The 16985-nt window shown below is 43.5% G+C and overlaps 1 protein-coding gene across 3 annotated transcripts in view; it reads right to left on the bottom strand.

Moving 5' to 3' along the window:
* The window catches only part of mon2 (MON2 homolog, regulator of endosome-to-Golgi trafficking), a 132411-nt gene extending 115935 nt beyond the window's left edge, over window positions 1–16476 (bottom strand). For all 3 annotated transcript variants that reach the window (XM_087997020.1, XM_087997021.1, XM_087997022.1), the window contains exon 1: window positions 16306–16476. In XM_087997020.1, the coding sequence (XP_087853146.1) occupies window positions 16306–16422 (117 nt within the window). In that variant the 5' untranslated portion in view covers window positions 16423–16476. The remainder of the gene's footprint in view (window positions 1–16305) is intronic.
* Window positions 16477–16985: the final 509 nt, after the last annotated feature.

Genomic DNA, 16985 nt, shown 5'->3' with positions numbered 1-16985 from the left:
AAGTAACCCATTGAAAATTGTATGTGATAAAGGCGCATATAAATTCAGAACTTCCATTATAATAGGTCAGCGGGTCAAACACGAGCAATTTTTTCTCTCTTGAAGTGACTGAGGCATTCAAAAATAATTTTGACTTGTGCCCAACACACGCTTGTGAGCCAAATGAGATTTTGTTTTAGTTCAAGCCCTATGACCTTCCAATATGCAATAACAGTAGCTCTCCAATGACCGCACTGGAAGAATAATACACCCTGAATTCTGCATGCACAAATTGCCAAATACAGGTTTTTCAAGACAGATTAACTGCACTTTATCCGAAGTAGACCATACAGCACATTCCAACATCAAAGACTGCTTACTCTGCACAAACTTGCACCACTTCACTTCCACTTTCCCATCTGGTGCTGAAACTCTTCATTCACATCGAAACCAGAAAAACAGAAGATTTCGAGCACAGGTCAGCCACTGAGTCCACTGAATCTACTCCACCAATCAACAAGATCATGGCTGAACTGGTAACTTTCAACTCCAGTTTCCAGCCTTTATTCCAAACTCTTGATTCTCTTTCAGATCAAATAATCTCTCAGTTTTGAGCATAAGAACATAAGGACTTGAAGCAGGAGTAGCCAATTCAGCCCCTTGAGCCTGCTGTACCATTTGATCTGATCATGGCTAATCTCATCTCAGCTTCAACTCCACTTTCCTGCTCACTCTTCATCAAAATTCAACCCATAACTAATAAAAAATTGTCTATCTTCTCCTTAAATTTCTCAATGCTCCAGCATCCATTGCAATCGGGTAGTGAATTCCATTGATTTACAATCCAGGTGAAGTAATTTCTCATTTCTGTTTTAAATCTGCTACTCCTTATCCTAAAACTATGACCTCTTCTTCTCGATTGTCTCACAAGGGAGCATCTACTCTACGTTTACTTTGTCAATCCCCTTTAACATGGCATATACTGCATAGGCAAAAGTGAGGACTGCATATACTGGAAATCAGAGCCGAGATTGGAGTGGCGCTGGAAAAGCACAGCTGGTCAGGCAGCATCCAAGGATCAGGAAAATCGACATTTCGGGCAAAAGCCTTTGCCTGAAATGTCAATTTTCTTGCTCCTCGGATGCTGCCTGACCTGCTGTGCTTTTCCAGCACCATTCTAATATACTGCAAATAGATCGCTTCACATTTTTCTGAACTCCAGACAGTATATCTCTAAATTGCTCAATCTCCCTTCATCAGAGAAACTCCTTTGAACTTCTTATAGAATCATACACCATAGAAACAGACCCTTCAGTCCAACCAGTCCACACTAACCATGATCCCAAACTAAACTAGTCTCACCTGCTCGCACTTAGTTAATATCTCTCCAAACAGTTCCTGTTCATGAATTTATCCAAACATCTTTTAAATGTTGTAACTGTACCTGCATCCTTCACTTTCTCTGACAGACATTAATCACTCTGTGTTAAAATGTTGCCCCTCATGTCCTTTCTAAATTGTTCTCCTCTCACCTTAAAAATATACCCTGTAGTTTTGAACTCCCCACCCTGGGGTAAAGACCCTTGTCATTCACCATACCTACATCCCTCATGATTTGATAAATCTCAGTAAGGTCACCCCACAAACTCCTACGCTCCAGTGAAAAATATCCGAGCCTTTCCAGTCTATTTTGATACCTCAACCCTGCTGTTCCCAGTAAATCCTAGTAAATCTTTTCTGAACCATCGCCAGATTAATAATATTCTTACTATAACACGGTGATCAGAACTGCACACATTACTCCAGAAGACGCCTCACCAACATCTCATCCAACCTCAACATAACGTTCCAACCCCAATAGTCAAAAGTCTGAGCAATGAAGGCAAGCGTGCTAAACACCTTATTAACCACCCTGATCTACCTGTGATGCAAATGTCAAAGAATTATGTCTTGAACCTCTAGGTCTCTGTTCTACAGTACGAGTCAGAGACCCATCACTAATTAGCAAAGTCCTGTCCTTGTTTGTAATATTAAAATGCAATAGATTGCATTTATCCAAATTAAACTCCATCTGCCACTCTTCAGCCCATTGATCCAATTGATCAAGATCTCTTTGCATTCTTGGATCTTCTTCACTATCCACGATACCACCAATTTTGGTGTCACCCATAAAATTACTAACCATGCCTCCTAAATTCTCATCCAAATCACCGATACAGATGACAAACAAAAGTGGACACAGTACCAATTCCTGTGGAACATCACTGGTCAGAGGCCTCCAATCTGAAAAACAACCCTCCACCACCATCCTCTGTCTCCTACCATAAAGCCAATTTTGTATCCAATTGACACCTTGAATCCCATGTCATCTAACTTTACGAATTAGTCTACCATGTGGAACCTTGGCTTTACTAAAGTCCAAATAATCAACATCTACTAATCTGCCCTCATCAATCTTTTTGGTTACTTCATTAAAAAAACTCAACCAAGTTAGTGAGACACAACTTTCCATGTACAAAAACATACTGAATCACCTCCAACAACTTACTCCCACCAATGCCAGACGCACAGGTCTATAGTTTCCAGGCTTTTCCTTACATCCTTTCTTAAACAATGGCACAGCATTAACCACGTTCCAGTTCTTCAGTATTTCACCTGTGTTTATATATGATGCAAATATTTCTGCTAGGGCCCCCACAATTTTCTCACTAACTTCCCACAAAGTCCTGGGATACTTGATCAGGTCCTGGAGGTTTATCTACATTTTTGTTTACTAAAACCTCCAGCACTTTCTCTTCTGTAATGTGAACTGTTTTCAAAACACTAATACTTATTTCCTGAGTTTTGTAGCCTCCATTTCTCTCTCAACAGTAAAAACTGAAAATATTCATTTAGTATCTTTCCTATCTCCTGAGATTCAACACAAAGACCACCTTGCTGATTTTTAAAGGGGTCCTAATGTCCTTCTAGTTGCTCTCTTGCTCTTAATGTATTTGTAGGACCTTTCTCGAATATTTGTAACCTTCTCTGCCAAGGTTATTTCGTCACCCTCTTTGCCTTCCTGATTTCCTTCTTAAGAATGCCCCTGCACTCTTTATACTCTTCAAGAAATTCAGTTAATCCCAGTTGTATATATCTTATTCTTAACTTGAAACTCAATATCTTTATTCATCCATTGTTACCTAATCTTGCCAGCCTTGCGTTTTAATCTAACATTTCCACCACCTCCAAACGGACCCCACCACCAGTGATATATTTCCCTCCCCACCCCTATTAGCGTTCCGAAAAGACCACTCCCTCCGTGACTCCCTCGTCAGGTCCACACCCCCCACCAACCCAACCTCCACTCCCGGCACCTTCCCCTGCAACCGCAAGAAATGCAAAATTTGCGCCCACACCTCCCCCCTTACTTCCCTCCAAGGCCCCAAGGGACACTTCCATATCCGCCACAAATTCACCTGCACCTCCACACACATCATCTATTGCATCCGCTGCACCCGATGTGGCCTCCTCTATATTGGGGAGACAGGCCGCCTACTTGCGGAACGTTTCAGAGAACACCTCTGGGACACCCGGACCAACCAACCCAACCATCTCGTAGCCCAACTCCCCCTCCCACTCCACCAAGGACATGCAGGTCCTTGGATTCCTCTATCGCCAGACCATGGCAACACGACGGTTGGAGGAAGAGTGCCTCATCCTCGGTCTGGGAACCCTCCAACCACAAGGGATGAACTCAGATTTCTCCAGTTTCCTCATTTCCCCTCCCCCCACCTTGTCTCAGTCAAATCCCTCAAACTCAGCACCGCCTTCCTAACCTGCTATCATCTTCCTGACCTCTCCGCCCCCACTCCGGCCTATCACCCTCACCTTGACCTCCCTCCACCTATCGCATTTCCAAAGCCCCTCCCCCGTCCCTCTTCCCTACCTTTTATCTTAGCCTGCTGGACACACTTTCCTCATTCCTGAAGAAGGGCTTGTGCCCGAAACGTCGATTCTCCTGTTCCTTGGATGCTGCCTGACCTGCTGCGCTTTTCCAGCAACACATTTTCAGCTCTGATCTCCAGCATCTGCAGCCCTCACTTTCTCTCAAAGATTATCCTTGTCCATAGGCTATTTTTAAAACAGTTATCTAATGAGCTTCAAGATCCCACTGTACAACATTATGAACAGCATTCACTCCTGTCCTGTCTTTTCTCCACCAACGCTAATTAATAATAGACTGCTCAACCATGTTATGTTTGTTAGACAGACTTTGCTGGCACAGGAAGGCTGCTATGTTTGCCTCACAACATGGCACTTTAGAAAGTAATTTGCTGAAAGAACTTTTAGATAACATATAACAATAATATTGTATTGCAACTGTGTTTCTCAGTAACTGGGTAATGAGACTAGAATCACTCAAACTCAGCATTACTGACAAAATAAGATTTAATTCATTGAAGCTTAATAGCTCTTCGATCTCACTTAACTACTCGAGAAGTTTAAGCTTCTGCATATTACAAACTGAATAACTAAATCGCTAATCAAGATCAGCTATGTAATGTCCCACCAACAGCTACAAAAATCCAAAGCTGCTGCTATATCAATTGGACGTTATGCACAATGCAACATATGGACAATATCAGGTAATGCAAAAGGTTGTTACACATTTCGGAATCAGCCAACAGAATTTGCTGTGTGTTAGTTCCTCAGAGATTCATGCGAGAAAAACAAAGTTCAGAAAACACTCAGAAAACACTCAATGTGTGCTGCTCACAGTTTAAAACCACAAGCTCAGGGAAATTATGTTTGGGTGCGTCATTAGATTTAATAAAAACCAGAATACTGCATAGATGCATGTTCTGGAAGTAGAACACTGGACAATCAATCAAATATCAGCAAATTACAACAAAACAAATAGTTTACCATCTTCCCTTCCATATCAGTCACATGTTGAGAGATTACTAGATAGTTGCCTCTAACAGTGCATGTAATGTTTTTTTTGTTTTTTTTTTCAAAGCATCACTAATTTATACCACACATCATGTCAAAATTCTTCATATTTAGGAGATTAGCATGGCAACTAGGATTACAGACAATTAAATTACTTCCCTCCCATGCAAGTGTGTCATTAATCCCTTCTCTCTCCAAGGGCTATGTTGAGGGATAAAGAGTTTCATTAATGGAGTCAAAGCCAATATACCCAAGGACAATTGACTATGCAAAATAACAGCATAGTGAAATGCAAGTCAATGCTTTTCGCAGCCTCTGGATGAATTTCCCTTGTATGTAAGATCAGAAACTTAATTAACTGTGCAAAAAAGTTTGTTAATGTTATATTGGAAAACAGGTTCTTGAACTTGTAGAAATCACACAAATGCACTGGAAATCTAGAAACTTTTGCCATTACTTCTCAGATCTGGTTTCCAATTGTTGAAGGTGGTACTTGGCTAGGACCAGAACTGATTATTGCCAGCGCCTTCTTGGGGCTAAAGGGATAAAGTAAGGCTAGGGTATTGAGTTGGACGATCAACCATGATTGTATTAAATGGTGGAGTAGATTGATCGGCCAAATGGGCTACTCCTGCCATGTTTCTAACCAGGGGAGAAAAGGGAAGCTTCTGATTCATTCAGCTTTCTAACGATAATGGCTGTTTGGGTACCACCATCCCCCATGGCAAGTTCCTCATGGTATTTACAGCTGGAGTCTCAGACATGCTCCCAGCAGCTGCATCAACATTCAATGACAATTCAAATATATTTACACACAGGAGTTAAACCTCTTTCATAAATTGAATTATGAGCAAGACATGAAACATGACCATCAAGCTGAAAACAATTAACAGATACAGTTTAGTATGTCGTTGGGCAACAAACTACATACAAAAGAGTCCAAACAAATATTGGAATATCTACTGACATCACTGGCAGCAAGTGAGCTGAGGTGGAATGGGTATCACAAAATGTATTTTGCAAAGCAATAAAAATCTATTTAGTCAGCAAACAATGCCTGTTTAGAAAGAACTTAAGAAATAGAAGCTGGCCAATGCTGCCTCAAACATACTTAACTAGTCAATTAGATCACACCTAACCTACTTCAATTCCACTTTCTCATATTATTCTTCGAAGTTCTTCACACTGCAAAAAAAAAATCATCAATCTCAGCTTTAACTGAGCATCCACACCCTTCTGGATTAGAGAATTCTGGGGATCCTTTTGAAGGTTAAACAGAGTTCACAAAAGAAACTGTAGCAGCACCTTGTGTTAAAGATAGGGTGACTATTCCAGCGAAATACAATCAGTGCCAGGACAAACTGCATAACATGAAGATCTCTGTAAGGATCATAAGATACAGGAGCAGAATTAGGCAATTCAGCCCATCAAGTATGCTGTCATTCGATCATGGCTGATATTCTCAACCCATTCTCCTGCCTTCTCCTTACAACCCTGAATCTCCTTACCAATCAAGAACCTATTACTGTTTTGAATACACTCAATCACTTAGCTTCTACAGCCCTCTGTGGCAATGAGTTCCACAGATTAACTATCCCCTCTGACTAAAGAAATGCCTCCTCATCTCAGTTCTAAAGGGTCGTCCCTTCACTCTGAAACTGTGCCCTTGGGTCCTAATCTCTCCTACAAGTGGAAATATTTTCTCCATGCCCACTCTATCCAGACCTCTCAGTATTCTGTAAATTTCAATGAGATTCTCCTTCATTCTTCTGAACTCTATCAAGCGCAGTCCCAGAGTCCTCAACTACTCCTCATATGACAAGCCCTTCATCCTAGGATCATTCTTGTAAACCTCCTCTGCATCCCTCCAATGCCAACATAGCCCTCAGATGAGGTCTCAAATTGCACACAATTTTCCAAATGCTGTCTGGCCAGAGATTTATTCAACCTCAGCAGTACAACCCTGCTCTTGTATTCTAGCCCACTCGAAATGAACACTAACATTGCATTTGACGTCCTAACCTCAAATTGAACCTGCATGGGTTAGCCTGAAGAGAATCTTAGAATCATCGAGGTATACAGCACAGAAACAGACCCTTCAGCCCCAACTCTTCCATGCCTATCAGGTTTCCTAAACTGAACTAGCCCCATCTGCCTGCATTTGGCCCATATCCCTCTAAACTGTTCCTATCCATGTACCTATCCAAATGTCCTTTAAATGTTGCAATTATCCATAAGTTCCACATTTGCACCACCTTGCCTGTGAAAGAACTGGCCCTTCGGTTCCTTTTAAATCTTTCTACTCGCACCTTAAACCTATGTCGTCTAGTTTTGGACTTCTTTGCCATGGAAAAATGACCTTCGTTATTCACCTTATCTGTGCCCCTTCATGATTTTATAAAGGTCACCCCTTAGCCTCCTTCACTCCAGGAAAATAAGTCCCAGCCTATCCAGCCCCTCTTTATAACTCAAACTTTCCGGTCTTCTTCGCAGTTCCACGGAAATTCAATATAATCTTCAGGAACAGCACCACATCTTCCATTAGTTAATTCATAGCCTTCTGGAATGCAATAATTTCAGACCATAAACTCTACCCTATTCTTTGAGTGTTTCAGCTTTTCTTTTCCATTTGTAGTCAGCAGCACACCTTTTATAGATGGATCTTTTGTTTCTTTGCTTATTCCATCACCATTCCCTTTGACTCTGGAAGAGTAACTTTCTCACTTTCAATCTTCTCCACTCCTCTACCCTATCGTAGACATTCCTTTGTCCTTGTTCCTCACAACCCTTGGTGAAAACCTATGACATTTCTAACTTTTCTCCTTCAGACTTGAAGCATTAACGCAGTTACTCTATCCACTGATAACCTCGTGTGGCTTGTATTTCAGATTTCCAGCATCTACAATGTTCTCTTTTTAAATAGGATTATTTTAACAAAATAAAATCTCATGTTACTTTGTTGCTACATTTTATGGTACTATGATAGATTAAAATCTTGTTAAACATAGACAGTTGCAGTTCTTATACTGTGACACAATCAAAAAAGAGCAGAAAACCATTTGGCCAACTGAGCCCACCCAACAGTCATAATCATATCACAGCTTCTTTCTCAAAGTCATATTCTGACTCTCCTCCCCATACCTTCGACACTTCTAACTTCTCAAAATCTATATTCTTTCTTAAATAGATTCAGTGACTTTGGTTCTACAACCATCAGTGGGAGAGACATCCACAGGCTCACCAATCTCAAGAGTGAATAAATTTTTCATCTCAGTCTAAAGCGGTAAACTACACACCCTGAGATCATGACACCTTGCTCTGGAACACCTAGCCAAAGAAAGGATTATCCTTGCATCCAATCTATCCAGCCCTGTTAGAATTTTATATGTTTCAATGAGATCTCCTCTCATTTTTCTAAACTCTGGTGAGTACAGGTTCAGTAGTCCGAACTTCTCCATTTATGACAGCCCTACCATCCCAGGAATTAGTCTGCTGAACCTTTGTTGCACTCCCACTATGGCACCAACCAGGAGAATGTGAGGATTACAGATGCTGGAGAATCAGAGTTAATAAGTGTGGCGCTGGAAAAGCACCGCAGGTCAGGCAGCATCCAAGGAGCAGCAGAATCGACATTTTGGGCATAAGCACTGATGAAGGATGCTGCCTGACCTGCTGCGTTTTTCCAGTACCATACTTTTTGACTCTTTCACCAACCACCAAAATGACAGAAGTTGACATTTTTATAGATCAATGGCATATCAGAAATATTATCCCTTCAAAGTAGCACTCAATGTGCCCTGAATTATTTGGACTTCACAGCAAACTAAGAGTTGCTGCAATTAATGAAACACCCTAAATCTGCTTTATTACCCTCACTGAATCATTTGAAATGTAGCACTTTGCCAAAGCATGGTGATGCATCCAAATTATCGGATGTAGGTCCATCTTCTCTAAACTGGAGATCTTAATCATGGCATAGTTGTCCAGAGGAACTGTTCAAATAGTCATACCTTTTCATGACAGCACAGGCAAAAAAGATTGCAAATTTTTATTGGTTGCTTAGCTCTGTGATGGCTTCAATTCCCTTCTGCTTACTTTTTTTTCCTTCTTAATAATGCCATTGAGTCTTGTGGACTCTCATCTAGCACACATTATATTGGTGTACTCAGTTGCATCGGCGCTATGACCATAACGTGGTGTAAAGTGGCTTTGTTTTACACTGTCACTATCTATAGGGTCTTGTGCAATGTGATATACTGGATTTTACTAATGAATAAATACCAAAAAAAATCTAATCTTGCAGAATATGTAAGAGTGCAAAATCCCAGTCATTGTAGTGACATATTGGAACCATTGTCTTTTAGTTTTTTCATTAGGACATTGAAAATAATTATATTCTATCAGCAGGGAAATACTTCATTGCTGTGCATCATTATTACGTCAACTATATTGACACTCCAATAATGCAACACCATCACTATTACAGCAGTTGGTACACTTCAAATGAAGGTCAAACATGGTGATCACATAGTGAAGTGCAAGAGTTTAGTCGAAAAAGCAATTACGTCGTGACAGCACTATGATTGTGTCTACTGGGTCAATTTAACATTGTTGCAGCAAAGCTTAAAATGCAGTTATGATTTTGGCAACTTGCATGCAAAAAAGATAGTCTGATCAAGATTGTCAAGTATGGTAACCTTATGGTAGATCTTTCTTCAAAATTACAAGGTCCCAAATTTCTCTCAATAACAACATTCCCTAAGCCAGCACAGATGCCAGTTTACCGTGCCCTTTGTCAAGGTTTAAAACTAACTTCACTCTTTGCAGTCCATTGAATCATTCAAACCAGATACATTGTCAGCAATCACAGTTTTATCAACTGTGATTGAAAGAATTGGGAATGAAAAACATCAGCAAAATTTACTACACCTAGCACCAACACTAAACACACAAAGACACTGCTATTAAGCTGCCTCCAAGGTAAAAGATGATTTATTTAACAATACCCTTCAGGAGCAGACCTGCTTCTTTGAAATGAAAGGAAAGCTTTAGTTAGCAGCACTTCTAACTCCAAGTCAAAAGTTTGTCTTCTAGTCTCATTCCAGCAAACTTAGCATAAAAATCTCGGCTGTATTCCAGGACATACAAAGATGTTAGACTGAAATCACAACACCTCTTAGGTACATGCAAAAGATTAATTAGTCCCCCAAAAAACAGGTTTGTCATTAGCCCATTCCTGCGTGCAAGTACTTGGATTAGATTCCCTACAGTATGGAAACAGGTCATTTGGCCCAACAAGGCCACCCAGACCCATTCCCCAACCCTATATTTACCCCTGACTAATGCACCTAACACTATTGGCAATTCAGCATGCCCAATTCACCTGATCTGCACATCTTTGGACTGTGGGAGGACCCGGAGGAAATCCACACAGACACAGGAAGAATGTGCAAACTCCACACAGACAGTCGCCCCGAGGTGGGAATCATACCTGGGTCCCTGGCGCTGTGAGGCAGTAGTGCTAACCACTGAGCCACCATGTGCACAATTGTGTTTCGTACATTATACCAATACTTAACTAGTACTTCTCCGGCTGTTAAGCACTTTGGGAAGTCCTCAGCGCAGGAAAGGCATGATATAAAATGTAATCTTTCTTAAGTTATACTATGTCCAAACATGACCCTTCTTTTGCATTTGCATTTTCAAGTATAAAACAGCATATTGAAGAGCACTGCAGACTTTTTAACTACAACATGGTCTTGTTCTGCCAATCAGGTTCAACGTACAAGTCTTTAAATTCATATACCTAATCTGATATGTGCACATATCTCAAACTTTTCAACAATCCCAATTTAAAAAAAAAACTCTTCTCAGGCTGCTATCCCTAAGTAAATCGATGCAAATGTTCAGCAGTTTGTTTGATTCTGCTGTCATGTCACCATTAATGCAACTTTCAGTATTTAGCTAAATCAATGGACTTATTTAAAAGTTGTTGGACTATAGGCTTCTTAAAGAGTTATACTTTCCAAGCATCCACCTTACTCTCAATCATCTGAGAGCAGCACACTTCTCCAATTTTAATCCCTTGCGCACCTCGAATTCATTATTCCACCACAGCCATTTGTGATTTCAGTTGCCAAAACACTAAGGTCAGGAATTCCCTGTCAATGAATTGCCATTTTTCTCTCTTGCTATAAAATACTCCTTAAAACCTGCTTCTTTGACCAAGCTTTTGGAAATCTATTCTATGTGGCCTGGTGTCAAATTTTGTTTCATAAACCTTGTTTCGTGTAAAGCATTTTGAGGCACGAACATCATGACATAAATACAAACCATCATTGCAATGAAAGCAATGCCACATGCTTGAGGCACAACTCCAGAGGCTCTGGTCATCCATAACTACTTCAATAAAATAAGTCATCCGTAAAAGCTGAATTGATGGGATTCGACTAATCAACACCAAGAAGCAGCAAAGTCATGCTGAGTCCTATCTTTACACAATTGCTAACACAAAAAATACTGAAACAGCCTGATATTTATTCTCCTGAGCCTAGGCACAGCGACTAAATGTGGTCCTGGTATCAGCTGACAACAGTGATTGGTGAACAGGGCACCTGCCCAGAATAGTCAGTTCCACACAGAATAACCTGAATCACGGACAGAAGCTAGATAATCTCATCCCTGCCATTACTGTACACTGAAAAGTCAATTAACAATTTTAATAGTTGATTTATCATCACAAGGGAAAAAAAAATTCATAATTTGACCATTAACATAGAAACCTACATGCTTTAGGAAAACGTTTCACGGATAAAATGTAAACGTCACCCATCAACTAAGCTTGAATACAAATAGTCTACATTGAATCCCATCTGTTTGCTTCCAGTGTGACCTTTTCTAATGGATAGCTTGAAATGACTGCAGTTAGAGCAGGGCAACCTCCTCCTCCAGGGCATTCTTGTCAGGTGCTTTGTTCGCCTGTGTCTAGTTCAGCCTTGCAACTCTGACATCTCATTTAAAAAAAATGACAGCCTTTGTCAGGTTAAGTCAGTCATTTGCAGCAGAACATTCAGCCTCCCCAACCCTGCAAGGGCTTAATATCTGTTTGATGGCCACAATTGCTCACTTCACGAGAAAAGCCTTTACGGATATAGCTGTAAGCCTTCTTCTATAGTTTGTCTGCTCATCATTTGATTGCTGCATCCATATGAACACATGAAGTAGGAGCCACAAGTAAACCCTCAAGGCTGTTCTGCCATTAAATAAAATCATGGCTGAGCTGTGTTCTGAATTCCACATCCCACCTACCACTAATAATGTTGATTCCCCTGCCGAAAATAATAGTTTAATGACCCTGATTCCAAAGCCTTCTGAGGCACAGAATTCCAAAGTCACACAACTTTGAGAGAATCAAAATCTCACCTTGGTCTTAAAAGAGCGATCTCTATCTCTAAAACAGTACCTTCTAGTTCTGGACTCAGCTACAACAGCAAACATCCTTTCCATGTCCACCTTGTCAAGACCATTCAAGATCTTATATATCTCAAAGGGCAACTTCCCCTTACTGTTGTACCTAGATCTGTCTGGTGCTCAGAATTTCACGGTTTATTTTATTCTTCCCGTTAAACTGAACCATTTTTGGACATAACTCGATGACTCCATCCTTTAATTGTTTTTGCTTTAAGAAATATGATGCTAACACAATATAGTTATCAGAGCTAACAGAAATTATTTCAAGACTTTGGTACTAATGTACCCTTAATTCTTGAAATGAGAGGAACATAGAGACATATGCAATTACCAGATTTGGTACTCTTAGAACAACTAGTGCTGATGGAGACATCTTTGGCTGCTGAAAATGTAGGGATCCTTCAAGATGTCCAAATCCTTCACTGAAGCACTCTGAAGTTTCTCACCGTGGCTGAGAACATAGTTATTAGATGGATGATTGCAATGGTTTCGTCATGTTTAGAAACATTAATAAGTTGGTTTCTACCTCCAGTCCTCTTTTGAAGCAGAAGACGGTGGTTAAACTTTTGAGTCTGGAAAAACACATCTTTCTCTAGATTTAATCCTGGCTTCAAATCTGAAAGATGTTTTTCTGACAGCTTCGGAACCCTGTCAATTAATCTCTGTTCTTGAAAGCAATCAAGGGTAGTAATGGGAATTGGCAGCAAGATGTCTTCTGTCAGTTCTTGGAGGAATTCAGAGAACTTTAACCAAAGGCCAAAGTTAGCAACACACTGACACTGGGTCTCGCCTTACTCTATGTTACCCTGAACAAGGAATGTTTTTGAGATTAAGAGAATCAGGCTGCATTTGCATCACATCATTCACCAGAGATGATAGAGCACACTATAGCTAATGATGCATTTTTTTAAAAATTAGTTATAGAACAGCCAAATTGTGCATGGCATGATCCCACCACAGAAATGAGGCAAGAAATCATTGACTGAGTTGAAGGACAAAATCTGGGGCAAGATTTGGTGGCATAGACCCAAACCTTGAATGGTCAGTTATGATTGCAGAATGAAACTGAAGATAACAACCAACTTGTTACTGATTCTTAGCAGGATGAAATCATTAAATATATAAATTTACTTGACGAAATAAAATAATTTCAGTCATTAAATATTTATAACAATCTAAAAAAATCTCAATCTTTGGTTTGGAAGATGACTTGTTTTGCAAAGCCTGAGGAAATACAGTCAAGGAGAAAACATTTATAATATTTCTATTCAAATTAATGTTTATGCAAATCAAAAAAAAAGAAAGATAGCCTGCAACTCAACATGGCACAATGTCTCTCCTTAACAGTAACTTAGTTGAATAACAATGCAGATAAATCAAGATGGGTCTGGCAGAAAGTAAACTGAGCAGTCGGTGGCATGTCTCCCTCCAATGGCCGGGAAAAAGAGTCATTATCCCTTCACTGCACAGCGTTAAATCTGCTGGGCTCATTAACCAAGGTTCAAGCTGCAAACGAGCTATAAAGGGAGTTATTTTCCTTATCAACATCATCTGCATTTGTCAACAATATTCCAGATGGAAAAACAGATTGGTTCTTTACTGAGTGACACTGTACAAGTTGCCTATACAAGTTCTGGACAGCGTCATGAAACTTGTTAGCCAGGTCCAAAGAAAGTAATATTTTAATAGCACCACTCAAACGTTCCATCAATAATGAAAGACATTAATTGAAAATTCTGCTCGAGTTTTAACAGGCACTGTTATCACATTACAGAGACAGTCATAGCAAGTAAATGCCATCTGGTTTGGACAGTTTTTTCTTCTCACCCAAAAACATATCAACTAACTCATATGTATTCCACTGCACAATGTCATCACAATAACAGACGTGAACATTCAGATTGAGTGCATGCGCGCCAGTTCACTTATTGAGTGATTAGAATTCTTGAATTCACAGTCCATATACTGCTTACAGCCATATCAAACTATTGTACAACTGGCTTACAAAGTCAATATGAAGTTTCGGTATATCTTTTGCTTTTCAAAAAGATAAAGAAGCTGATTAAGCAAAGTATCTAGAATATCATTGCTTGATCTCTTTTACACAGGGTCATTAAAAAAGTGCACGCTCAGCATTGGACACTTCACAATTAAACATTTATTGCAAATCTAGAAAGGAGCAATTGACAACAGTTGCAACAATCAAACTACCAAAAATTTCCTCTTTTATCCTGTGATCTGCAGTTTGGGAAAGAAAGCTGTTGGGGTTGGGGGGGAACCTTTATGTGTGGGGATTGCATTAATTCCCTCCCTCTACAGGTGTTTTGATGTCTTGTGCCAGCCCCAGTGACAGCATCTCACTTTTGCAAGCTCCAGCTGAGGACCTGTGTTTCGCCTTCCTCGGGTTACATAGTAAAGGTGCCTTACGGGACAGCTTCTGCTCTTACACCTTGGTCATTTGAATCAGACACTCACCTTCCACAAACATGTACAGGGATCTCTCACTTCTAGTACCTCTCCGGTGAGCTCCCAACATCACAATCCCTTCACCCCCAGTGGTCCTGGTCCACCCCATGTCCAACCCCCAGGGGCACTGTGCTCACAGCCTGTCGCACCCCCAGGGGCCCTGTCCCCACCCTAGGTACCCCATGTCCTACTCCTGTCCCATTCCCAGGGTCCCTGTGCCCACCCTCAGGGGACCTGTGCCCACCACCTGTCCACCCCCAGGGGCCCTGTGCCCATCCCCTGCCTCACCCCCAGGAGGCCAGTGTCCACCCTCTGCCTCACCCCCAGGGACCCAGTGTCCACCTCCGCCTCACCCCCAGGGGGCTCTGTGTCCACTCCCTGCCTCACCCCCAGGGGCTCTGTGTCCACCTCCTGCCTCACCCCCAGGGGGCTCTGTGTCCACCTCCTGCCTCACCCCCAGGGGGCTGTGTCCACTCCCTGCCTCACCCCCAGGGGCTGTGTCCACTCCCTGCCTCACCCCCAGGGGGCTCTGTGTCCACTCCCTGCCTCACCCCCAGGGGCTCTGTGTCCACCCCCCCGGCTCACCCCCAGGGGCTCTGTGTCCACCCCCCCGCCTCACCCCCAGGGGCTCTGTGTCCACCCCCCCGCCTCACCCCCAGGGGCTCTGTGTCCACCCCCCCGCCTCAACCCCAGGGGCTGTGTCCACTCCCTGCCTCACCCCCAGGGGGCTCTGTGTCCACTCCCTGCCTCACCCCCAGGGGGCTCTGTGTCCACTCCCTGCCTCACCCCCAGGGGCTCTGTGTCCACCCCCCCGCCTCAACCCCAGGGGCTGTGTCCACTCCCTGCCTCACCCCCAGGGGCTCTGTGTCCACCCCCCCACCTCAACCCCAGGGGCTGTGTCCACTCCCTGCCTCACCCCCAGGGGGCTCTGTGTCCACTCCCTGCCTCACCCCCAGGGGGCTCTGTGTCCACTCCCTGCCTCACCCCCAGGGGCTCTGTGTCCACCCCCCCGGCTCACCCCCAGGGGCTCTGTGTCCACCCCCCCGCCTCACCCCCAGGGGCTCTGTGTCCACCCCCCCGCCTCACCCCCAGGGGCTCTGTGTCCACCCCCCCGCCTCAACCCCAGGGGCTGTGTCCACTCCCTGCCTCACCCCCAGGGGGCTCTGTGTCCACTCCCTGCCTCACCCCCAGGGGGCTCTGTGTCCACTCCCTGCCTCACCCCCAGGGGCTCTGTGTCCACCCCCCCGCCTCAACCCCAGGGGCTGTGTCCACTCCCTGCCTCACCCCCAGGGGCTCTGTGTCCACCCCCCCACCTCAACCCCAGGGGCTGTGTCCACTCCCTGCCTCACCCCCAGGGGGCTCTGTGTCCACTCCCTGCCTCACCCCCAGGGGGCTCTGTGTCCACTCCCTGCCTCACCCCCAGGGGCTCTGTGTCCACCCCCCCGCCCCACTCACCTCTTTGACAGGGGGGAATTTTTTCCTGCACTCCAGCGACAGGCTCCTCAGGTCGCTCTGCATGTTTTCCAGCAGCTTCTTCACGGCCTCGGGCGACGAGGTGGACATTTTCCTCATCTCGGGGCCGGCGACAGATTCGCCCCCCCAGCCCCGTCTCCGGCCGCCCCCGGGCGCCTGTCGCCCCTCCAGAGCACAGGCCTCGCTGACCCACAAACCACCGCAACCCGACACGTCACCCTCACTTCCGTAAACACTGGCCCGTCGGCCGGAAATTGCAATCGTCGTTTGGCGGTCTATGTCAGCGCCACCTCCCGTTCCGGAGGTGTCCGTCAGCGCCACCTCCTAGTCCGGCGGTCTATGTCAGCGCCACCTCCCGTTCCGGAGGTGTCTGTCAGCGCCACCTCCTGGTCCGGAGGTCTATGTCAGCGCCACCTCCTGGTCCGGAGGTCTATGTCAGCGCCACCTCCTGGTCCGGAGGTCTATGTCAGCGCCACCTCCTGGTCTGAAGGTGTATGAATATTTCCATTCAGCAGAAATGCAAACTCTTTTGTGTAAGGATTGCATTGCATTCTGTGTTTTTATTTTCGTTACGTGTTCTGAAGACGCCACCTACCATAAACATTGTTCCTTGAAAGTAGAGTTCCACGTGGACAGGGTGGTGAAAAAGGCATTTGGCACAC

This window comes from Chiloscyllium plagiosum, unplaced genomic scaffold (assembly GCF_037043375.1).
Source record: "Chiloscyllium plagiosum isolate Xiang-an unplaced genomic scaffold, Cpla_swu_hap1 HiC_scaffold_19, whole genome shotgun sequence".
NCBI lineage: Eukaryota > Metazoa > Chordata > Chondrichthyes > Orectolobiformes > Hemiscylliidae > Chiloscyllium > Chiloscyllium plagiosum.
The sequence above is the reverse complement of the archived record's forward strand: the minus strand, read 5'-3'. Positions and strand labels throughout refer to the sequence as shown.